At 43.6% G+C, this 26,042-nt stretch overlaps 1 protein-coding gene across 1 annotated transcript in view; it reads left to right on the forward strand.

Annotated features, from left to right (window-relative positions):
• The first annotated feature begins 512 nt into the window (after positions 1–512).
• DCHS2 (dachsous cadherin-related 2) overlaps positions 513–26,042 on the forward strand; it is a 241,380-nt gene continuing 215,850 nt past the window's right edge. Inside the window, exon 1 of the mRNA XM_015080625.3 lies at positions 513–2,941. Coding sequence (XP_014936111.3) covers positions 923–2,941 — 2,019 coding nt within the window. The 5' untranslated portion in view covers positions 513–922. The remainder of the gene's footprint in view (positions 2,942–26,042) is intronic.

Genomic DNA, 26,042 nt, shown 5'->3' on the forward strand with positions numbered 1-26,042 from the left:
TCAGCCTGAGCCAAGCGTCAGGCCTGCCGAAGGAACCGTCCAGGGGATGGAGGGAGGAGGGCGTGGAGGGGCTGCTCCTCTCGCCTCCCCCCACCCATCGCCACTTCGCACGCAGAGCCGGGGCAGCCGGCCGGCCTGCGCGACCCCCGCCCGCCTCCCGGTCCGAATTTCCACGTCCTTCCTCCTTCGCTCCTCTCTCTTCGGTCCCTGGCCCCGGCGAGAACGCGCCCTGCTGCAGAGCGGCGACTCGCAGGTTGGAGTTTGCCTTCGTGTGCGTCGCGTCACAGGCGGGGAGGAGAAGGGGGGGGGCGGCGGGGGCTGGGTGGGAGCTGGAGCCGGGCGGTCCTGGGCGCCCCCAGACGCCGCGGGGAGAGGCCACCCCCGGAGCCGCCGACACGGCCGCAGCCAGGGCCGCCTCCCCCTCCCTCCTTTCCTCCTTCGCTCGGGCTGCGCGCCCCCCTCAGCCTCCCCGCCCTTACTCCACCCCCTTCCCCGGGCCGACCCCCATCCTCTCCTTCTGTGTGTGCGCTTTAAATAATTTCATCCTTTTTGGCAAGGGAAATAATGCACCTGACTTTACCAGGGGGAAACAACAAGCCAAGCAGAACAAGGAACAGATGTAAAAGGAATAAAAGGAGAGAGAAAAAGAGATGAGACTCATTGAAAGCAATCCAGGGGCTGAGGAGGTGGCTGCAGCGGCAGAGGCAGCTAGCGCTTCCCTGTCTGCGTGAGCGGCAGGCGGAGGACGTTTTCACCAGTTGCAGCCTGAACCTCGGAAACTCCTGGGTCTGTTGGTTTGCCAAACAAAGTCTTTTTTTTTTTTTTTCTTTCGCCCAGACACTGAAGAGGCTCCTGGATTTTTCTGCCAGCCCTCCACAAGCTGGCAGTTACCCGGGAGCCTTCCCCAGGAGCTGGCGGAAAAATGAGCCCTTCTGGGAGGAGGATGGGCAAAGGGCACCGGCAGCGGGGGGCTCCGGCCACGAGGCGCCTTCTGATGCCAGGGAGGAGAGGGTCGCCCCGCGGGCTGCCGGGCGGCGGCGGCGGCGCCACGGGGGCTCAGCGCTTCCTGCTCGGGCTCTTCTTGCACGCGTGGCTCTGGGCGGCTTCGGGCTCATCTGCCCAGGTGTTCAACCTCAGCCTTTCTGTGGACGAAGGACTTCCTCCGGACACTCTAGTAGGAGACATCCGCGCCGGGCTGCCCGCTGCACAGCAGCAGGAGGCGGGCGGCTTCTTTCTATCCGAGGATTCCGATGACTCACCACTGTTGGACGACTTCCACGTGCATCCGGACACCGGCATCATCCGCACGGCGCGGTGCCTGGACCGCGAGCGGCGGGACCACTACAGCTTTGTGGCCGCCACGCTGCTGGGAGCCGTGGTGCAGGTGGAGATCCTGGTCAACGACGTGAACGATCACTCCCCCAGCTTTCCCCGCGACTCCCTGCAACTCGACGTTTCCGAGCTCAGCCCTCCAGGTACCGCCTTCCGCCTGCCAGGTGCCCACGACCCGGACGCCGGCCTGTTCAGCACTCAGGGCTACACCTTGGTGCAACCGTCCGCCCTTCCCGAGGACCCCGCGGGACCGTTCTTCCAGTTGCGCTACGGAACTCCCGGGTCACCGCCGTCGCCACCGTCGTCGTCGCCCCTGGAGCCCCTGGACCTGGTGCTGCTGCGGCGTTTGGACCGGGAGGCGGTGGCTGCGCACGAGTTGCAGATCGAGGCATGGGACGGCGGCCGCCCGCGGCGCACGGGCCACCTGCGTGTGGAGCTGCGCGTGCTGGATGAGAACGACAACCCCCCGGTCTTCGAGCAGAGCGAGTACCGCGCCGCCGTGCGGGAGGACGCTCGGCCGGGAGCCGAGGTCTGTCGCGTTCGCGCCACCGACCGTGACCTGGGGCCCAATGGTCACGTGTACTACAGCATCCGCGCCCGGCAGGCGCTCGGGCCACTGGGCGATGCGGCCTACTTCGCCGTGGAGGAGCTGAGCGGCGTGGTGCGGGTGCAGAGGCCGCTGGACCGCGAGGCACAGGCCTGGCACCAGCTAGTGGTAGAGGCCCGCGACGGAGGGGCCGAGCCCGAGGTCGCCACTGTGCGCGTGTCCATCGCGGTGCTGGACGTGAATGACAACCCGCCCGCCATTCACCTGCTCTTCCTTACCGAGGGTGGGGCGGCGCGCGTTTCCGAGGGCGCGGCCCTCGGCGACTACGTGGCTCGAGTCTCCGTGTCCGACGCGGACGGGGATCCCGAGCAGGAAGAGGAGGCCATCGGGGAACCCGGCGTGGGCCTCGGAAGCGGAAGCATCTCGTTGTCCTTGGAGGGCGGAGATGGAGCCTTCGCGCTGCGCTCTGGTGGCTCCCCGGGGGTATTTTTCCTTTGCGTCGAGGGGCCCCTGGACCGTGAGAGCCGCGACCTGTATGATTTGCGACTGGTGGCCACGGATGCGGGCTCCCCGCCGCTGAGCACCGAGGAAACGCTGCTGCTCCGGGTCGCCGACCTTAACGACCAGCCGCCTCTCTTCAGCCGGGAGCATTACCTGGCCTCGGTGTCAGAGGCCGCGGCCCCCGGCACCGCGGTGGTGTGGGTCAGCGCCTCTGATGCGGACGAGGCTGGCACCGACCACGCCCGGCTGCGCTACGCACTGGTCCACCTTCCCGTTCACTGCAACCCGGAAGGTGTGTGGCCTGCAGCGGAGTGCGGACCGTCCTTCACTATTGATCCTGAAAGCGGCGTGATCAGCACCATCCGGAGTCTGGACCGAGAGGTCCAGGAGGCAGTAGAGTTGAGAGTGGTAGCCCAGGACCTCGGAGAACCCCCACTTTCTGCCACCTGCCTGGTGAGCATCACCGTGGACGATGTGAATGACAACGAGCCCATCTTCAGGAGGCAGGTGTACAACGTCACCCTTGCGGAGCATGCCCCAGTTGGACACTGCTTTTTGCAGGTGAGTGCGTCATGCTTCTGGATCAACCTCTGGATTCCAGGAAGGCCTGGGAAGGGAGGTCAAGATTAAGTCTATCCAGGGAAGGAACATTGTGACGTAGGTGGTTGTATCCTGGCTCCAAAGCAAGGGGGTATGAACTCCAGTTCTTCCTCTACAGTGAGATGAATGGCACCTTCTAGGCACCTAACTTTGCTGTCAGGGGCTTGCACTGTATGATCTTTAAGGTCCTTTCTACTTCATATATTTGGATCCTGATTTTGCTTAAAGAATCCCAGTTTCCTTTGTGCAGGATATGTGCTCCCACATGGATTTGGGAGGAACCACTCACTCCCGAACACTCCCGAGTATGCAAATGGCAGTGTCTCATATTTTCGAGCATCACTGTGTGGCATCTTAGGGAAATAAAAGGATCCTCAAAAAATTTTTTCTTTTCAAATACAGTGCCTACCTTTAGACATTGAAACTGATTGAGTAACCATTTCCAGAGTTTTCTTACACGTTTTCCTACCTTCGTTTAGAGGCTTACAAAGGCTAGTTGAGGACAGTAAGTCATTTTTTTTTTTAAATCAGTTGTGAGTTGAGTTCCTTCAGGACTCTGAGAAGTAGTGGGGCTCAGTTATAAAATAGGAACTCTATACCTTGCTTTTTGGAGATTCTGATCTCTCCTTTACCTTCAGAATGTTGTGATTTGGCCCCTTCTAGCACCATCTTTATTGCTTCAAATTTCCTTTTTCCTTCCCTTCCCTTCCCTTCCCTTCCCTTCCCTTCCCTTCCCTTCCTTCCCTTCCCTTCCCTTCCCTTCCCTTCCCTTCCCTTCCCTTCCCTCTTCACTTCTTTCTTATTGAAGTATAGTTGACACACGTTACACTAGTTTCAGGTGAACAACAAGTGATTTGACAAACTGTATACATTATGCTATGTTCACAAGTGTAGCCACCATCTGACGCTCTACAACACTATTACAAAACCATTGACGATATTCCCTATGTGGTACATTTTATCCCCAGGACGTCTACACTCAGTAGTTAGAAGCCTGTATTCCCATTCCCTTTCACCCATTTTGCCCATCTCCCCATCCACCTCCCCTCTGGGTGGGAATTTAAATAGGTGCACCCAATGTGAACACTGTATAGAGGTTCCTCAAAAAAGTAAAAATAGAATTAACATATGATCCAGTACCGGGTAAAGAAAATGAAAACCCTAAATAGAAAAGATGTATGTACCCCTATGTTCATTGCAGCATTATTTATAATAGCCAAGATATGGAAGCAACCTAAGTATCCATCAATAGATGAATGGATAAAGAGGATGTGTTACACACATACGCGTGCGCACACACACACACACACACACACACACACACAGTGGAATATTATTCAGCCATAAAAAGAATGAGATCTTGACCTTTGTGACTACATGGGAGAACCTAGAAGGTATTATGCTAAGTGAAATAAGTCAGACAGAACAAGATACCATATGATTTCATTTATATGTGGAATCTCAAAAAACAAAACAAAGAAAGCAGAAACAGACCAATTTCCAATTTCTTATCTGATTTGAGATAAACCAGATTTCTAAGATTGATTTATTTACTCCAAGATAACTTGAATAAATACATACAGCCTAGAAGGCTAACTGGTGAGTGAACCTCTAAAGCTTTATTTAGTTCTCAGGCTGGGTTATTTTAAGATCTCTATTGTTTATTTCCTGGTTCTCAGGGGAGTAGGGCCTTAACTTTTGTAGGTTGTGTCTCAAATAATAACCTTTAGATAACCAGGATGCTACTATATTATAAAAATGAATTTCATGACTGCTTCTATTTTTTTAATCCTTTGGATCTGTGGGCGATAATAATCTCCATTTCTTTCCCTAGCATGATTGGCAGTTCTCTGAGTTGCTAGGTTATTCAAAGAAGGCTTGAGAATCAATTAATGCTTGCTGTTGAAACAGACAAATCCACAAATGTCAGTGAGTACCACAGTGAAAGTATCTACTTGTCAAGCAAATTTTGATACAATGCAAGTTGGCTGGTCTTCCTCCATCCAAGGTAGGGCCGGGCCTGGGAGTGAGTGACTTAGATCCCGTCCACCAGTGTTCCATTGGCCAGAACTCAGCTATGTGGCCTCAGGTGTACCCCAAAGGAGGCTGACGAATGTAAAGGAGTACATGGATGCCAGCGTGCACTGATCCTTTCTGCCATGGATTTCTAAAAATGAAGTCATAATAAGTGAGAGGTTGGACTTGATGATTTCTAAGATTTCTTCCATCTGGAAGACCTTGAGGATCTTGGTATGAAACAGTACAACTTGGCTGCATTTGAAGGAAAATAAGCAGGGTGGATTAATTGCGATTCCTTTGATTGAAACCTGTCTTTTCTAAAATTGTGAGATGATTCTGCCGTGAGGTGTGTTTATCCCATTATTATGATTCAGATCTATTAGGTGAGCTGAACTTGGCTCAAGTGTAGGACTGCATCTCCAATTGCAAAAAAAAAACCTTTCCTGTTTGCCAAATATTGCTGTAAATAGCATTAAATTGTGCTAATTAGAATTTCTGGAAATTCCAGTGATGTAGCCCCTCAACATTGCAGAAACCGTCTTACTCCCTGGGTTCTCTGGTGGCCTTTCTCCAGCAGCTGTGAGAGTGTCCTGTGTTCTGTAAGCCCCTGCTGTCTCTGTCCCCTGCCTTCGAGGTGGGCCCCCCAAGGTGTCTTCCATCTGTTTTATATCTTTACTCTATATCTTTTGTTGTTTTTTAAGTTTATTTGTTTATTTTGAGAGTGAGAGAGAGGGAGCACGCATGTGAGTTGTATGCGAGCGGGGAGAGGGCAGAGAGAGAGGGAGAGAGAGAATCCAGACACATTGGCAGCATGGAGCCTGATGCTGGGTTGGAACTCACGAACCATGAAATCATGACCTGAGCTGAAACCAAGAGTTGGACACTTAACCAGCTGAGCCCCCCCATGCCCTTCAATCTTTCTGTATATCACTTTATAAAAAGGAACCTTCCCAGCCACACTTTGGGTCTCATGGCCTCTTTCCCACAGGGCTTTAATTCCATTATACCAGTTCTTACAACCCTGCTTTCTTTCTGTTGCTCTCCATCAGTTTTCTCCCTTTAGACTGAATAGCTGCTCGATTCTCCTTTGTCAGAATCAAGCAAAAACAAAATGGAAGCAACAGGAAAAAAAAAGTTCTTTCCTATATTCCCTGTAAGGGAATAATACCGTGTCATCTAATGAAACAAATCCTTGAACCTTCAGGGTGTCTTTGGAGGTCACCCCATATCACGGATCCTTGCGGCTCTTCCACTCTTATTACTGCTCCTGCTGCGACCACAGTGCTGACCATCCTCCTGTCCCCCATGTAGCCTGAATCCTTTTATAGTCTCATACCCAGATCGGAACTTTACAAAGACTTTAAGCGTGGACATGACAAAGGGATTTAACACAGAGTACAAGAACCTGTAGCAGCCTGAGATAGGTGACCTCTGTTCCCAAATGGTTTTCACAACCTCGCAGGCACTTGCCTGGATTCCTCATTCCTTACTCTCCACTGTCCTCTACGTGTCCTTCTTAACAACCCGCCTCTCAAGAGCTCCTTTCAGTATCTCTTTATGGTTAAGGCAGAGAGAGATTTCTACTCTGCAGACACTCAAGGGTTTCCTCCCCAGACTCAGTGTCTGGCCCAAAAGATTCTCTTTTCCCTCAGATTACCGTCAAAAAGACTAACTGCAAATGCCAGGCAAGACCCCCCACTTTCCACTCCATGCCAAGCACAGTGAGGTGAGCTGTGCTCCCAGCCTTTATGTCCGGCATTTATACCTGACTCACCGAAGTGAAGACTGTTGTCTCAGGCTTCCTCAAATATCATTACTGTGTTCATTCACTAATTCATTTGTTTAATCAAACAGCAGCATTAATTGAATAAGCACAGCATTCCACAAACAAATATTTATTGAGCACCTCTTACATGCCAGGAACTGGTCTTAGTGCTGAGGATGTACCAGTGACCCAACCGGGCAGGGTCCCTGTGCTAACGGAGCACCCAGTGGGGTGCTGTCTCCTTCCCTCCACTGCCAGTCCTCTGGAAGGAAGGACGGATGCCCCTTCTTCATGCTGAGCATTCCGTAGCCCCCTGTTCTGACTTGCCCTCATCATTGTACTAAATCCTGTCTCTCAAAAGGCAGCTGTGTTTTTTTTTTAATTTATTTTTATTTTATTTTTTATTTTTTAAAATTTACATCCAAATTAGCATAGAGTGCAACAATGATTTCAGGAGTGGATTCCTTAGTGCCCCTTACCCATTTAGCCCATCCCCCCATCCCACAACCCCTCCTGTAACCCTCAGTTTGTTCTCCATATTTGTGAGTCTCTTCTGTTTTGTCCCCCTCCTTGTTTTTATATTATTTTTGTTTCCCTTCCCTTATGTTCATCTGTTTTGTTTCTTACAGTCCTCATATGAGTGAAGTCATATGATTTTTGTCTTTCTCTGACTAATTTCACTTAGCATAATACCCTCCAGTTCCATCCACGTAGTTGCAAATGGCAAGATTTCATTCTTTTGGATTGCCGAGTAATACTCCATTGTATATATGTACCACATCTTCTTTATCTGTTCGTCCATCGATGGACATTTGGGCTCTTTCCATACTTTGGCTATTGTTGATAGAGCTGCTATAAACATGGGGGTGCATGTGTTCCTTCGAAACAGCACACCTGTATCCTGTGGATAAACGAAAGGCGGCTGTGTTTTTAAATTTAAATCCAGTCAGCTTTTCTTAATCATAAAGCATTTCTGACTGTGGCCCGCTTCCTCTTTCATGAATGCCGCCTCTTCTTTCATCTTACTACCTTCTTTTTGTGTCTCCCTCTTGCCAGTTCCTCCTTTTTCCTCTTGTGACACCCGACTCTGTGATGGAGGTACTTCCAGGGGTCTGACTTCCTCTCACATCTACCTGCTTCCTACACTTGCTTCTATATATTCCTAGATCTTCTTCTTTTTTTTTTTTCTCTCTGTCTATAGGATGGAAACTTCTCTTATAAACTCACATTTAACATTTTCCTACCTTGTATACATCTCCACCTGGATATATAGTTTTGGCACCTCAGATCTAACATTTCCCAGATCAAAGTCATTTCCCTTCCAGTACTAGTTTCTTCCTTCCTTCCTTCCTTCCTCCTTCCTTCCTTCCTTCCTTCCTTCCTTCCTTCCTTCCTTCCTTCCTTCCTTCTTTCTTTCTTTCTTTCTTTCTTTCTTTCTTTCTTTCTTTTAATTTTTTGAAAAATGTTTATTTATTTTTGAGAGAGAGAGACAGAACGCAGGCAGGGGAGGAGCAGAGAGAGGGGGCGCAGAATCCGAAGCAGGCTTCAGGCTCTGAGCCTTCAGCACAGAGCCCAACACGGGGGCTTGAACCCACAGACCCCGAGAGCATGACCTGAAGTCGGATGCTTAAAGCCACCCGCGTGCCTCTAGCTTCTTTCTTTCTTAACTTGTGTTCATTAGCTCCTTTTTGAAACTTTCCCGTTTTTGTTAGTGTGTCCTTTCCACAGACGTGTTTGTGTGTCTGTGTGTGTGGATTTGCTGTTGTTGGAGTGGTTGTGTCTTGTATTGTGGAAAAGTAAAGCACCAGGGTAAAAAAAGCAAGATCACATCTCAAACCCATCAGTTGGGTAAAAAGCAAGGCTTGAGATCCCAGCCTGGGGCCGTGGGAGGGGGAGCATCTGGTGTGCTTGTTTGCTTGAACTCGGGGTCTGACTTTGAGGATCCTGTCTAGGAGGGTGCCTGGGCAGTGGACATTAAAGATGGTGTCTACCTCTGGGAAGACACTGAAGGATGGGAGGGCATGCTTCCTACAAAGCTCCATGAACCGGAAAGGGCTAAACTGTATCTTGTTTTGGATTCATTATATCTTTTAGGGTTATTTCCTTTAAAAAACTTTTTTTTATAATGTTTTATTTATTATTTAATTTTGAGAGAGAGAGACAGAGACAGAGACAGAGACAGAGAGACAGAGCACAAGTGGGGCTCCAGGCTCTGAGCTGTCAGCACAGAACCTAACGTGGGGCTCGAGCCCACGAACCTGAACAGGGGGGGATCATGACCTGAGCCAAAGTCTGAAGCTCAACCAACTGAGCCACTCAGGCACCCCTCTAGGCATATCTTAAATGCCACTTTCTCCCACTAAATGTTATCTAGTATGTCCCACTCTTTTCTTAATGTTCTTTGTAGTGCTACGGTTGTTTACTTGTATTAGTAAAACAGTATAAGTACCTTGTGGGGCTGCAGTTTAATGGTATTTGAATCCCCTGTAATACTCGGTGTCCTCTATCTAATGTATTAGGAGATCAGTAACTTTTTTGAATTGTATTGAAGAGCTACATCGTGAAAACAAAAGCTAAGTAAGAGTTACTACTGGTTAGAGCTTTTACTTTTTAATTGTTCACATTTTATCTGAGTGTGTATTATTTGTATTTTAAAGTTTATTTCCTCTGTGAAGTTTATCGTTGGTCCTCTGGAATTTTGTGGCCTGCATTACGTTGCTTATCCCTCACTTTACTACTATTATACCCTTATTGTTGACCTTGCATGCGTGCTTACATACTTACATAGTGTAGACAAGCTTTGATGCTCATATAATTGTATCACCCATATATGATTGTCCTCTTCTGGCTCTTTTCTTTGTTTCATTTATTTATTTTGCATTTTTCCCTTCTTGCCCTCAAAAATGGACCTATCCTGTCTGCACACATGCATTGAAAGCATGTGAGATTTTCCACAGCAATCTCAGTTGTCTCTAGGACGTGTCTAGATCACCTGCCAACTGTCATCTTCCCTGATTATCTGACTCCTGCTGGCCTTCTACCTTAGTTCCCAGCATGTGCTGTATATGCCTCTGGCTTTGCTCTGATGACCTGTTTTAAGCACTTGAGATCAACTGTAAAATTCTCTTCTGGGCTTCATTTTCATTCCTCTCCTCTTCTTTCCCCACACAAGTGCTACCCAAGACCCATCAGCTGGCTTTACTTCCTTTCCCTTTTTCTTGCTTGGAAAAGGTGATCAGATAACATGTTTGGATATGTTATAGGAATGGTATTGCCTAGAATCTGTGGATGTATCTCTAGTTAAAGTTAATGTATAACTTGCCAGTAATTTGTGTAGTTTTTGGTTGTATAACTAAAATAATGACGTGGTAGAGAGTTCATAGCTTTGAAGATTAAAATTAGGTTGCATGCAGTGATGAAAAACAGACAGACTATGGGGCCAGAGTCCCTGGATTTGAATCTCAGTCCCACTACTTACTAGCAGTGTGATCTTGGGCACTGTGCCTCAGTTTCCTCCTCTGGAAAATTTGAATAACAGCATCAGTGTCAACTTGGAAGAGTTATTGTGTGAATAATGAATTAATACATGTTTGCTTAGAACAATGCTTGATTCATAGTAAGTACTCAATACATATTATATGTTACTATATGTTAGTAAGACTTCTAGAGATGGTGAGGAAAACTGTTTTGCCTGATATAGCAATCAGTGATTAAAAATGACATTTCAGAGGTGGGTGCCTGGGTGGCTGAGTCAGTTAAGCATCTGACTCTCGATCTTGGCTCAGGTCATGATCTCATGGTTCGTGAGTTCGAGCCCCTTGTCGGTCTCTGCACTGGCAGTGTGAGGAGACCGCTTGGGATTCTCTTTCTCCCTCTCTCTCTGCCCACCCCTTCCCCACTCACGCACACTTTCTCTCTCAAAATAAATAAATAAACTTTAAAAAGTGACATTTCAAATAAAGATTCTCTTGCACTAAAGATGGAAGAAGGAGCAGAAATAGATTTAAATTGTGTATCGGATTTTAGCTAGATGTGTATGTTTCTAGCAATGAAAGCAGGAATCTGTTTTACTTAATTTGGATGCTTGTAACATCTCCTTATGGGTCTATAGATTCCTACTTGTCTTTAGGAAGGTTCAGATGACCTCTCAATAACAGTCCTTCCAACCCACACCCCCAGCAAGCACTGTGAAGGTCTTAGAGAGACTAGGCAATGTGATAGACGTCTGGTGGTGAAGGCCTCAGCACAGTGGATCATGATTCCTCATGGGTTCACCTCAGGGGTGCTAACCCCACACTGAGACTCCATGAGACTCCATGACCCCTCTCAGGTGTGCAGGGAATGATCCTTGTCTATGGAGTGTCTTTTGTTCTGTTTATCAGTTATTACTCTTTGGAGCCTTTTATTGAGAAAGCATGGAGCAAGATAGCACTGGACTTAGAATACCTTGGTTCTGACTTTGACTACACCACTATCTCTACTAACTTCTCTGGCCAGTTCCTCATCCATGAAATGTGCGTTAGTCATATATAAATGTGCTTATATACATTATGAGAAATAGACTCACACAATTATAGAGACAGAGATTTCCCACAATTCCATAATCTGCTGTCTGCAAACTGAGGACACAGGGAAACCTGTGGTGTAATTGAATCCAGGTCTGAAGGCCTGTGAACCAGGAGAACTGATGGTGTGAGTGCCAGTCAGAGGGCAGAAAAAGACTGGTATCCCAGCTAAGACAGTCAGGCTCATTCTTTCTCTTCCTTTTTGTTCTTTTCAGGCCTTCAGTGGATTGGATGATGTTCACTTGCTTTGGGGACAGCATTCGGCTTTATATGTACTATGATAATATATACTATGTGGTCGAAAGTGGTTGGTGCAGGAAGAGTTAAGGGCCTTTGCAGGTGAAAGGTTCTTTGTGCAGTGGATCAGGATGGAGGTTTCACTAGATGTGGACCTTCTAGGGAGTCCTCTGCCTTCTTTTGTGATGTTTTTATTTACAGACTTGTCTTGGATGCCTTCTATTGTAACTGTGCATTTTTGTTTTGCATAAAAAAGTGTAATGCATTCCTAGGCATGATCACTTCCAAAAGAGAATCATTCAGGATGGATTTCTTTTTAGTTTTTTTAATGTTTATTTATTATTTTTGAAAGAGAGAGAGACAGAGTACAAGCGGGGGAAGGGCAGAGAGAGAGAGGGAGGCACAGAATCCGAAGCAGGCTCCAGGCTCTGAGCTGTGAGCACAGAGCCTGACGTGGGGCTCGAACTCATGAACGGTGAGATCATGACCTGAGGTGAAGTCGGACGCTCAACCGACTGAGCTACCCAGATGCCCCAGGATGGACTTCTTAAAGTTGTGATCAGTAAGATTTCCTTTCTCTGAGGATTGAAATCTGGCAACAAATTAATTTTATTACCACCTCAACACCAGACATACTAATGAGCCCCTTGCCTTCTAAATTATAAATTAAAAGTGAGCAACTATAGAAGTAATTTATATTTTCATAGCCCATTAGGGAAATTAAGCTACATCATTTTCACAAATGCCAGGTTACTTCTTGACATATTACTGAATTAAAATTTGCATTTAAAAGGATTTTGTGCTTTATGGCACAGGTAGATCAGGTGAACATCATAGCAGATATCAATTTTAATTAAAACTCTATTTAGGATTGCATAGTCCATGTGACGGTAGTATGAATTAGAATAACCGGGGTGTGTGTGGTTCCTATAGTGAAGACATGAGAAGAGATAGTCCATAAAGGACTTACAGTGTCTGTCTAGAGTTTGGCCTTTGTTACGGAAGCAAACAAGAGAGATGGCAGGGTTTTGACGAGAGGTTGACATGTGTAAAGCAAGGTCTTAGGAAGCTTTGTCTCGGATTAATAAGAAGCAAGGAGGAAGAAGGAAGCAGGAGACGAGGTAAGAGAGTCCCCAGACTCTTGTCATAATCCCTGTTCAGCCCTGAGGGCCTGAACCACGGGAGTGGAGGTATAATGGAAGGTATGGCCTTAAAGGAAGACTAGGTACCACTTGAATAAGAAGTGAAGGGAGAGGTGATGGAGGAAGTAAAAGTTGGTGCTGTATTTTCAGTCTGGTTAGTCAGAGGAATAGGAAAAGCTGGAGGTGAGAGTTTTGGGGGGAAGATGCTCACTCGGTCAGGTGTTTGGTAATTTGAGTACGGATTCATGGCGAGTAGTCCAGGAGAAGATGTCTCGATGGCTATTTAGCTATTCAGAACTAAGTGCAGAAGAGCCGCCAGAGGTTGGAGATAGAAACTTGGAAGTCATTTATGTAGAGGTGATAACCAAAGCTGTGGAAATAGAAGCGAGGATACTGAGAGAAGAGTCCATGGCTGAAGATGCTGGCTGGGACAAGGGTCTTGCCATTCATATGTGGTGGGAGGGCAGGTCTCTGTGAGGCTGTTTTGTTTTCTTGATCTCCTCAGCCCAGTGGACCAGAGCCCAGAGAGATGGATGGCAGCTTACCCTGTTCTCTGAGCTCCTCCGCAATGCCTTGAATTACTCAGCATCCCTCTCCATGCTCCCAGGCATTAAGTAAGGCACATGTTACCTGGCTCTGCTATTCTCTTCTCCCTTGTCCTTCTTTCTTACAGACCTCCTCGTCAGTCCTCCATATGCATTTTAGCCATTTTTGTCTCTATTATAGCTTTCGCCATTCTGCCAAACCGGTCTTCCATTTTCCCATTTCGCCCAGTATTGATATCTTTTGTTACTTCTACTCCAGGAACCCTATCCTGCAGTCATACTCTATTAACCTAGAATCATCTAGAACTGCTCCACCTTTGAAATCTCAGCTGTGTATCCCAGTCTCTGATCAGAACCTCCTAGCATGTCCACTCTCTGTCTTTGATTTAATTTACTTTTTGAACCTATATATTTTTTCTAGGCCCCTTCTCTTCCATTTCTTTCTTTAGATATCAGCCCCCTCCTTGCTTTAGTTCCTCTATCCAGCCAGGATTCCTGAGTGCACCCTACTAACCCTTGCTCTTCTAGACCTGTGCACGTAATCCTGATGGTGGATAGGTCTAGCTGTATGCTCCCCCACCTCATATTTGCACCAGAGAGCACTGCTGGAGTAATTCTGAGTGATGGTCAGTTCCGTTGTAAGTGGCTGCAGTCAGCTGGGCCCTCAGTACTGCTGGGCAATCTTTTCTTCGCCTGGCATCTCCCCCACAACTTCACTCTCTTTCAGGATCACATCTTGCTCCTTTTCTCTTCACAGGTAATCATGCCTTCTACTCCGTAGAATCCAGAAGGTGGAAACTCACTTGTGTTTTGCCTCCCGCTATCAGACTTTCTTGTCTCTGTGCCATCCAGTCCCCAAGGACTAGGGGTTCTCCAGTGGCCAAATCAAGCCCAACCATGGCTTCTCCACATTTCACTTCTCCATCTTACTATTTTTTTTTAAAGTTATTTATTTTTGAGAGAGAGAGAGAGAGAGAGAGAGAGAGAGATCAGGGGAGGGACAGAGAGAGAAGGAGATACAGAATCCAAAGCAGGCTCCAGGCTCTGAGCTGTCAGCACAGAGCCCAATGCGGGGGTTGAACCCACGAACGGTGAGATAATGACCTGAGCTGAAGTCAGACGCTTAACCGACTGAGCCACCCAGGTGCCCCTAACCTCTTCCATCTTTCCTAACATTGCTTGTCATTGGTACCCTTTCTCCTCTATCTTTTACCCCTGCCTCTCTATCCTTTCCATCTCTTTAACATAGATGGTGCCTCTCCTATTGTTTGCAGTATTTACAAACCAAATCTATGGGCATCTTGCTCCTGTTTGCTCAACTTCCTTCCTCAGTACCCTGTTATAATGGCATCTGGGACCTGTTGGCCCATGTCTTTTTGGACCTGGCCATATGTTAAGAGCCCTTTCCCACTTGAAGAAAGATTCTGGAAGTTTCCACTACTGTCTTGTTTAGTGTCCAGTATCCCTTGATGATAGATTCAGTACCCGTAGAGCTAAAGTGGTCTTCTTCAGCATCGACTAGTGTAATGAAGTTGTGAAGAAAATGTAGTTGCTAGAGTGTAAGAAATGACAGGTAAGATTTATTATTGCCTGTTTATGGAATATTATATCCTGTAGTTGATTGAAGCCATTAACCAGTATCTTTCATAGGAGAAGAAAGGATTGAATCAGTTAAGAAAAGATATTCTAGGGGCGCCTGGGTGGCTCAGTTGGTTAAGTGGCCGACCTCGGCTCAGGTCATGATCTCATGGTCCGTGAGTTCGAGCCCCGCGTCGGGCTCTGTGCTGACAGCTCAGAGCCTGGAGCCTGTTTCAGATTCTGTGTCTCCCTCTCTCTGACCCTCCCCCGTTCATGCTCTGTCTCTCTCTGTCTCAAAAATAAATAAACGTTAAAAAAAATTAAAAAAAAAAAAGAAAAGATATTCTATTGAACAAACAAAAATGCCTTAGTCTTGATTACTGTCTAAATAATCTCACTACTTTTACCTTTTCACTCCATGGATTTTGGGCGTACTAACCCTGCTCTGTGTATGCTGTAGGACATTGTGTCTTTCCTTCTCAACAATTCTGTTTTAAATTTCCTTTTAAAAATTCCACAATATTAACCTCATTTCAAATTTTGCCATTTTTCCCCGTAAAAATGCAGAGCCTTAGATTGCCCACCGATGAAGTATGTGGAGCCCCTTTAGCCCTCGTTATTTCCAGGAGTCCTTGAGTTGAAGAGAGGAAGAATGATCTCGTGGATAAAAGTAGGTCCTTCGGAGCCAGGCAGAACTAGGTTTAAATTTTAACTCTGTCCCTTAGTAGATTGACTTGGAGCAGGTTGCCAAGCCTTCGGAAGCTTAAGTTTTCTCATTCACTAAGGAGGAATGATAGGAAAGGATCTACCTAAAAAGCAGTTGTGGGGACTAAATGACGTGATGGATGTCCAGAGCATAGAGCAGCGCCTGGCATGTGGTAAATTCCCAGGGAAGTTTATTAGCGCAGCTTCATTTGTGTTTGATCAGACTGAGAAGGTAAGTGAGACTAGAAGAAACAAATATCAGCCTTTTGTTTTAAAAACGTCAGTGACTAGTCCTGTTAAATGACTAGAAATATGATCCTGAGCCTCAAATGACATTCTAGGAAAGTGCCCTGACTCAACTATTATGTAGCGTTTCCGTCCCAAATTTAGTCAGGTTCTTACCACTGAGAACCACAGGAGCCATGGGAGCAGTGAGGAGACCTTGACCTTCTTGGTTTAAAGTAAAGAGTAGCCTGAGTAGCCTGTTCCTGACACTCTTCCATGGTTCACCTCTGCTCATACTTGCCAGTCTCATGGCCTTGACTCTGGCCACTTCTCTGGCTTTCCAAGGTCAAGCGCATACTTTAAGAAAAAGGCACCACCAGGTTTTGTTTTGCTGCCCCTGTCTCCTGAGATGTAAGCTGTCCGAGTGAAGGAGAGAAGTGTTGACTTCCTGGGATATGGCTGACTTTTGTCTCCATTTTCCAATTGATTGTCCTAGGAACTTCTTCTTATTCAGGAGCAGAAGTAGGGCAAAGGGAAGAAGGGGTGCTTTGTGTTTTCTTTCAATTACAGTAACAAGAACACCATCATTTGTAGTACCCTTTAATAAAAGTTTAGTGATACACACTACTTGAAGAGTTGACTGAGAGTACAATATGGTCACTGAGTGATTTTGAGTTATTTTATTTCTTGTAGGAAATTTACTAACAGAAAAAAAAAGACATCAGTTAAAACTTATTTGGATACCTTCTTTGAGAAATCATTCCTTAAAAGTTCTTTTGCACATCAAAATAGGAGACTTATTGTTAAAATATTATTATAATTGGAATATTAATGTAAAACTTTTCAGTTGTATTTTAATGTGATGTGTGTTTATTTGATATATTAAGATCAAGTAAATTATTTTTTATGCTTACTTTTAGAAATTGAAATTTATGTTTTCCATTTGAAATCATGGTAGTAATTTTTTTAATGTTTATTTATCTTGAGAGAGAGAGAGAGAGAGAGACAGAGAGGGAGAGAGAGAGAGAGAGAGAGAGAGAGAGAGAGAGAGAGACTGAGCATGCACACACATACGGGAGAGGGGCAGTGAGAAAAGGAGAGACAATCCCAAGCAGGCTCCATGCTGCCAGCACAAAGCCCAGTGGGAGGCCTGATCCCATGAACCTTGAGATCATGACCTGAGCTGAAATCAAGAGTTGGACACTTAACTGACTGAGCCACACAGGTGGCCCCATGGTAGTAATTTTTAATTGTTGCATTTTTTGATGGTATTATTGGCTTATTGGTTCATACTAAATCCTCAGACAAGAAAAGACCATCCACTTGATGCTTTTGAGAAATATATTATGGCAAAAAACAAGGAAGACCTGTAGCATAGCTTTGTGTTCACAAAGATAGCAAAGAGAAAAGAACGAAACAGAACTTGAGGCAATTTCTGATCACTTTGGTTACTGACAGTTGATCCAAAAATTCTGTTCAAGAGATTGTTCTCTACCTTTAAAAGCTCTTTTGTTCCGATTATTTGGAGTGTTCTTTTGTTCTTCATTTAAATTAGCTGTGTAGAAATAGCCATTGTTATGGTTATATTTTCAAGAGATTAAATATTATTTCTAGCCTTACCATAAATGGACTTCAACACTATTTGATTTTTAACAGTTGTCTAGTAAGAAACTTCCCGTGTTGTATACTCTGCTTGATGTCTGCATTTGGAAACACAGAGGACATTATTGTTTACATAGAGATTGTCTTGTCTTGTTCTTAAGAAAGTCTGTTATAAAAGAACCAAGTCACGAGGTGAAAAGCAATCTAAGCATATGCACTGTTTACTTTCCTTTGAAGTATAGAGTGTTTTAAGTACTGAACTGTTAAAAAAATACAAAGGCTGTTCTGTTACATTACGCATAAACAAGAACACAATATTTCAGTGCTGGCAGATACTTTGTTTCCTGGACTCATCTTACAACAATTTTTAGATGATATTTTTCTTGTGTAGAATCTAATTGGCATGCTTAGGTCTATTCCGTTTTCATTGCCTCTATCAGCGACCACTGACTGAAGAGAGGTGACAGGAAGTGATATTTATAAATTAATGTTTCACAGTGCTTTAGGTAATTTGCTCATTTGCATTAAAATATAGATTCTATGTATATTACAGTGTACTCCTCATACCATAAGATGAATTTGATAGGTTTATCTTGAGTCTTTTTAAAATAATTTTTTAGTGTTTTTATGTAGTTTTGAAGGAGAGAGAGAGAAAGAGAGTGGCGGAGGAGCAGAGAGAGAGAGAGAGAGAGAGAGAGAGAGAGAATCCAAAGCAGGCTCCAGGCTCTAAGCTGTCAGCACAGAGCCTGACGCTGGGCTCGAACTCACGAACTGTGAGATCATGGCCTGAGCCGATGTCAGATGCTTAACCGGCTGAGCCACCCAGGCACCCCATCACTTTTTTTAAGTATAAATTATCTTGAGTCTTGAATCTTAGTACATTTTAAAGGAAAGGCAGGTTTTTTTTGGAACGTGATAATATTCAGTTTTGCTGTATGCACAGAGGAGCACGATTATGCTCTTATCCAAATTCATAATATCTTAAGAATACTTTGCTATTATTTCTCTAAATACATTTTAACATGTGAAGTGCAATTATTACTTTCATCTGTAATTGGTGAAGATAACTGTTCTATTTTCTTAAAATGAAAAAATTAGGCTTATTCCATGTATAAAGATGAATCTTTCTAGAGGCTGCTTTTCCTCTATTAAATTTTTTTTTCTGCCTCATTCTTTCTATTCTTTGTTCTTGAGACTCCAAATACACATATGTTAAACCTTTTGATCTGACGCCTTGAGGTACTCTTCATTTTCCTTTTCAATGATTTTCCTTCTGTTCTCCAGATCAGATGGTTTCTGTGGCTTTATTTTCAAGTTCACTGTCTTCATATCCAATCTGTTGTTAAGCACATCCAACAATTTTTTTTATTTTAGATGTTGTTTTACTCATTTTTAGAATTTCCATTTTGGTCTATTTTATTGTTTCTGTTTCTTTGCTGATATTCACTATCTTTTCATTCATTACCAGAGTAATGAATAATCTTCCACTATAATAGCTGCCTTACAGCCATTGTCTGTGAGTTCCAACATCTGGATCATCCTGGGTTGGCTTTTTTTTTCTTTTCTATTGGGAATAAATCACATTTTCCTAGTTATTCATATGCTAAATAATTTGGCATTATATTCTAGACATTGTGTATATTATTGTGGAGATTCTGGATTCTGTTATATTCTTCTGAATAGTATTGATATTTTTGTTTTAACAGGCAGTTAACTTGGTCAGACCAAAACTGTAAACTCCTGGTGCCAATACAAATCTCAGTTCAGTTCTATTTTTTCTCACCTGGGTTATTTACAATCTGCCCCACCCATATGTAGTTCAGGGTCAGTGAGAGATTTGGCAGAGTTTATATACAGAATTTGGGGCTTGCCTAGAGAGCTTTCTCTTATCTGGGATTTTTCTTTACACTTTCTAATGGCTATGGTTGCCTGAGTTCTGAGTTAAGGTTCTTCAATTCAGAAAGAGTGTTTTTCTATTGGTGCACTAGTCACCCCGAATGATGCCTTGACTGATACCTGTCCTGAGGCAATAAGCTAAAATAATACTAATAGTAATAATAATAATAATAATAATAATAATAATAATAAATTACACTTAAAAATGGGAAATGCGGGGCGCCTGGGTGACGCAGTCGGTTAAGCGTCCGACTTCAGCCAGGTCACGATCTCGCGGTCCGTGGGTTCGAGCCCCGCGTCAGGCTCTGGGCTGATGGCTCAGAGCCTGGAGCCTGCTTCCGATTCTGTGTCTCCCTCTGTCTCTGCCCCTCCCCCGTTCATGCTCTGTCTCTCTCTGTCCCAAAAATAAATAAACGTTGGAAAAAAAAAAAAAGGAAACGCATTTTATGTCAGTCCAGTCTTCCAATTTTTTTGACCCCTTGTGAATATCTGACTACTTGTATTCAGTTCCTGGAATCTTCAGCTATTTTTTTTCTATCTTATTTAGAGTTTATGGTTGTTACATGCAAAAGATTAGGTGTTTTGGAGCATACTTGGTCATACCAGAAGCATAACTTCTATTCTTTCCTTAAACTCAAATTTCTATTAATTACCACGAGATTCAGATGAGTAAGGCTTACTGGTAAAAGCCTTTTGAAAATAAAGCCTATAGAATTGTGTTCTGTTTATATTAAATTATGACTGAGTAGCAGCTAGTGTGTTCAACTACAAGGTTTACTGATTCAGTGTTTCATACATTAATTAGTGTTAATTGTAATGAATGTTAACAGTTTGAAATCATTTAAGTGTACTTTAGTTTTACCTAGACTCAACAAATAATTTCATGTATTTATCATTCTATAATAATAATTGAACAAATTATGAAAATGTAGTAATAGAAGTCAACTTTATGAGTTATCTGATAATATTTCCACCATTGGGTTTGGCTGAGAAACCAAGGAAAAATAACTCACAGTGACCCATTTGAGGAAAATCGGTTCTTTGCAAGCCCTGTCCAAATGCAACCAACCAGCGAGGCTCATTAAGACCAAGTTTTAAATACCATTCCAGATAATTTTTTAAATCTGTTTTGCCCATATACGCATACCACTCCCCCCGCATCCCCACCCTGGCAAACACTGGTTTGTCCTCTGTATTTAAGACTCTATTTCCTTGTCTCTTTTTTTTTTCTTTGTTTTGTTTGAGAAACTTTTGTCTAAGTAGAAATTCATTTTGCTATGTTTCTCTTTTTGTAAGTCAAGGTTCTGAGCCCAAGCATGTCACAATTAACTTTTACTAAGTACATTGCCTTCTTATCATGTATCAGATAGAACCTGACATTTCCTTTGATGATTAGTTTCTTTCAAAATCATCTGTAACACAGATCTGATTATATTATTCATACTTTAAAGTCTTCAGTGATGTTGCATTTGTTGTAAGATTAAGTTCAAAATCCTTCCTTAATCCATTCTGCCTGCCTTTCTTTCCTTGTTCCAAGTAACTTTCCTCAATTCCTTCATATTTCACAAAATCACTAGGCTCCTTTTCACCTTAGCCCTTCGCTCTGTGTTTTGGACTGAATGTTTGTTTCTGCACCTCCCCACCCCCCCCAACTCCTGTGTTGAAGCTCTAACTCTCCAGTGTGATGGTACTTGGAGGTGGGGCCTTTGGGAGGTAACTAAGTTATGAGGTCATGAGGGTACCCTTACCCAATGGGATTAGTGTTCTTATAAGAAGAAGACATAACAAAGGAAATGAGCAACAAAATGAAAAGGCAGTCTACTGAATGGGGGAAAATATTTGCAAATCATATATCTGATAAGGAGCTAATATTCAAAATATACAAAGAAAACTCATAAAACTCAATCTGATTACAAAATGGGCAGACAATCTGAATAGACGTTTTCTCAAAAAAGACATATGGATGGCCAACAGGTACATGAAAAGATTCTCAGCATCATTAATCATGAGGGAAATGCATATCAGAACCACAATGAGCTATCACTTGATACATATTAGAATGGCTGATATCAAAAGGACAAGAAGTAACAAGTGTTGGTAGGGATGTGGAGAAAAGGGTAGCCTCGTGTTCTGTTAATGGAAATGGAAATTGATGCAGCCAGTATGGAAAACAGTATGGAGATTGCTCAAAAAATTAAAAATAGAACTACTTTATGATCCAGCAATTCCATTTCTGGGTATTTATCTGAAGAAAACCAAAGCACTAACTTGAAAAGATATCTGCACTCCATGTTCATTGCCATATTATTTGCAATAGCCAAGATATGCAAACAACCTAAGTGTCCATCAACAGATGAATAGATAAAGAAATTGTAGTATACACACACACACATACACAGACACACACACACACAATGGAATATTATTCAGTCATTAACAAAGAATGAAATCCTGCCATTTGCAACAACAAGGATGGGCCTTAAAGGCATTATGCTAAGTGAAATAAGCTGAGAAACAAATGCCATATGATCTCTCTTATATGTGGAATCTAAAAAACATACAAAACAACAACAACAACAACAACAACAACAAAAAGCAAACAGAAAACAAACTGAGCTCCTACAGACAACAGATTGATGGTTACCAGAGGCAGGGGGTGGGGGTGGGAGAAATGAGTGAACTTTTTTTTTTAGTTTAAATAAATTGAATGATTTATAATTAAAAAAAAAAAAGAAGAAGAAGAGGCCCGAGCTTGCTCTCCCCACCTTGGGAGGACACGGTGGGTGTCTGTAAGGCAGGAAGAGGGCTCTCACCAGGACCAGACTATGCTGGCCCTCTGATCTCAGGCTTCCAGCTCCAGAATGATGAGAAATGAATTTCTGTTTTTTTTTTTTTTTTAAGTCAGCCAGTCCATGGTACTTTATTATGGCAGCCTGAACTAAGACATTGGTTCTTCCCTTTGCTTGAAATGTCCTGTCTTTGTCCTCTCTGCTGTGGGTCTCTCTTCCCCCACTACTCTTACTTGTTCCTTGAAAATATCATGTCCTTAGGAAGCTTTCCTTGACCATCTAAGTCCCAAAGTCACCACTATTAATTAAGTCCTGTCTTATAAGCAGGATTATATGCATTATGCAATAAACCTCTTTTGTAGCATGCCTCACACAGGTGACTTGTATAGTATCTGCTCTCATTATAAGCTTCACAAGAGAGGCCTTACCTGTCTTTCTTCCTGCTAACTGCTTACTAAAATGCCCAGCACATAAGAACAGTGAGATTTGTTCAGTGATAAAGTGAAATGACCTGCCTGGTACCCACATAAATGAGTGTTGAATGCTTCAGGAATTGAGCATATTCTACAGCGTTCTGGTGACTTTCTGAAAATCAATGCTGTCATTGAAACATCTACCATAAACATTATAATACAGTAAGACAGTTAATATCCTTTTTATGTTGTAATTTAGTACCACACAATTCTCATTTCATGTAAAAAACAACATCTTTGTCAGTGCCTCTTTTTACTCTCAGAATATGAGGCTATGAATTTTGCATATTTGCAGAAATACTACTAGAGTCTTTTTGCTTCTTAAATGTCTCAAGTTAACAATCTATTGGTAAGTCCTTTAACTTGTCATTAAAGTTAACTTGTCATTAACTTATTATTATCCAAAGAAATAAGGAACTGATTTGAGGATATAGCAGTATTTTAACTTTTTAGTATATTCTGTCTACTCTCTAACTTGAAAAATAAACAAACCAGTTTGAAATGAAAAAAAAAAAAGAACAATTACAGTAGATATATTTCCTCTTTTTTTTGGAGGAATGCCAGTATTGTAAAGCATTTTTCCAAATCCTTTCAAGCAGAATATGAGCTGACTTATTAATAGTTATATGCTCAGTGGGAAATACTAAGAGGAAAGAATACAGATTGAGTTGAGTCTGTCTGGCTCTGCATATTATAAGCTGTGTTCTTCGAATCTCATTTTATTCATCTAGAAAATGGGATAATATTTACTCTGAAGGGTTATGTTGAGAATCCAACATTACGTCAAACACTTGCACATAGAGAGCACTTAAAAAGTCACAACTACTTCTCACAAGTGGAGACATAGAAACTCAGCTACCCATTATTCTTAGGAGTGTTCTTACAGGACTGGGTGAGTTCTGCACAAAGCAATGCAGGAAATATTTACTACGTACCAACAAATGGAATATAAGTCTTCTCTGTCTGCAGGATTAATTTTCCTTATTTACATTGACTTGCTTATCTTGTGCTAACGAATAATGAGATTGGACATGGCCACGGATGATACATCCTTAGAAAAACTAATTCAAGATACGACTGCATTGTATGCAGAAAAGTGTGGCTAATTTATTCCTTTCAGATTTCAGCCTAACTGGGGTGCCTCGGTGGCTCAGTGGGTTAAGCATCTGACTCTTGCTTTCTGCTCAGGTCATGATCCCACCGTTTGTGGGATCCAGTCCTATGTCGGTCTACCTGCTTGGGTAGCTCTCTCTTTCTCTCTGCTCCTCATGTGCATGTGCACTCTCACGTGCGTCTGCTCCTCACACGTGCGTGTGCACGCTCTCTCTCTAAATAAATGAATAAACATAAAAAAAAAGATTTCAGCCTATCAACTACATAAACCTACCCTTAAGTTTATCTTGCTGTCCAAGGGTTGATTTCTAGCTTTGATGCTCAGAATTCTATTGTATTGATATGTAAGATCCAGAGCTATTCTGATACAGCAAGGGTTCTGTTTATCATTTTTTAAACTTCTTTTAATTCCGGTATGTTCTATTAGTTTCAGGTGTACAATATAGTGATTCGACAATTCTGTACATTACTCAGTGCTCATCATAATAAGTGTACTCTTAATTCCCCTTCACCTATTTAACCCACCCCCCACCACCTCCCCTTTGGTAACCATCAGTTTGTTGTCTGTAGTTCAACGCTTCAGTTTAAATTGTAGGTTTTTTTTTTTCCTTTTTGATTTTGTTGGGTTTGACATATTAAATTTGGAGTAAATATTGAGTTTATGGGAGTTAAGTACATTCGTTCCTTTGTTATTTATAAAGAATTCCCATGCTGAAAAATAATTAAACCTGGAAATTATGATACTGTAATAGTGATCTTTAAAAGTGTTAACATATTAATTTTATTATAATCGAATATCAGAATGTAATGTAAACTATAACTTATTGCTTTCAGTTTCACTGTTTTACTGATTTACAACTTACAGAAAGCTGAAAAAATGTTAATACAAAAATCTATTCATTCCTTAATGAATGTTTTCCCTGCAGAAGAAAACATACTATTAATAAGAGCTTGTAATAAACATTTATTGATACTTACTATGTGCCGGGCAGTGTTCTAAGAGATTTGCGTGAATTAGCTTGTTCATTCTCACAATACCCTACACAGAAGGCACCATTATCATCTCCGTTCTGTGGGTGAGAATACTTAGGAGTGGAGAGGTTACGTATTTTGTCCAAAGTTCTGGAGCTAGTAAGTGGCAGAGTGTCTCAGATCCCGTTCCCTGGAAACAGATGCTGAGAAGGAGGCTTGCGTGGAGGGAATCTCTTGGGGAGGGCTGTTGGGAACAACACTCGGAAGGCAGGGACGAGCAGAAGGAGAAGGTGAAACATGATGTAGATATTGCACTGACCTCAGCCTATCTTCTACACAGCTCTGGCTTGAGGAGCCCTTCAGATCTGTTCTGAGTTGGGTCTTGGGAAGGGGCATTGCAGTGGGTGAGGCAGTTCTCTTGAGCTCAGGGCAATTTCCGGCTAGAGACTGCACTGCCAGGGCTCCAGCAACTGAAGGAATGAGTGTCTGGGGCCTGCAGGGGACTCTGAGAGACACATCCTACCGTCCACTCAGATCTCCTGTGAGTGCGACCTTATTTGGAAATAGGGACTTTGCACGTGTCAGTTCAGGCTCTCAAGATGAGATCATACTGGATGGGTAGGTCTTAAATCCAATACCTGGTGTCAGAAGAGAAAAGAGAGGGAGGTTTGACACACAGTGGGGAAGGTTGTGGGAAGAAGGAGGCAGAGACTGAGTTATGCTGCCACGCATCAAGAAATGCTGGAGCTCCTAGGAGGGAGAAAAGGCAAGGAAGGATGGTTCCCTGGAGCCTTCAGAGGGAGTGTGGCCCTGCTGATACCTTGACTTCAGACTTCTGGCACCCTTCCAGAACTGTGAGAGACTAAGTCCCTGTTGTTCAAAGCCATGCAGTTTGAGGGACTTTGTTAGGGCAGTACAAGGAAATATAGCAACTCTTGTGCTTTCTGGGCCCACTTCCTCCTATAATAAGTTGATCCCATGTGGGAACTGCCCCTCCAGCCCTGTGATTTGTTTCTTTCACTGGGGAAGCTTAAAATAGGAAGATAAATGGGAGAAGCCTAACCCTGCTTGCTGCGGCTGGTTTTCTTACTGTAATGATACCCAGCAGCTCCCTCTTCTACTGCCCATTCTGGAACCACCTCGTGTCTGGCTGGCACCCCTCTTGGTCAAGGTGCTGTGACCCAGCTCTCCATCCCTGAGGAGTCTTGAGTCTCTCAGGCTATATCTGCTGCTCCTGCCCATTTACTATCAAAATTGGGCGAGGCAGTACCAAAAAGCATTTCTGTGTATTTCCTGAGTGGCAAGGCTTTCCTCCCCCATCCTCATTGTATGATACCAGCTCTGCCTCCTCATCATGATCAGGGGCAGTGAGTCCTATCAAGATGGTAACTTTTTTCCTTGCCGTTGGTCACTTGGCTCCAGGAGACTGACGTGAC

This window comes from Acinonyx jubatus, chromosome B1, assembly GCF_027475565.1.
Source record: "Acinonyx jubatus isolate Ajub_Pintada_27869175 chromosome B1, VMU_Ajub_asm_v1.0, whole genome shotgun sequence".
Taxonomy (NCBI): domain Eukaryota; kingdom Metazoa; phylum Chordata; class Mammalia; order Carnivora; family Felidae; genus Acinonyx; species Acinonyx jubatus.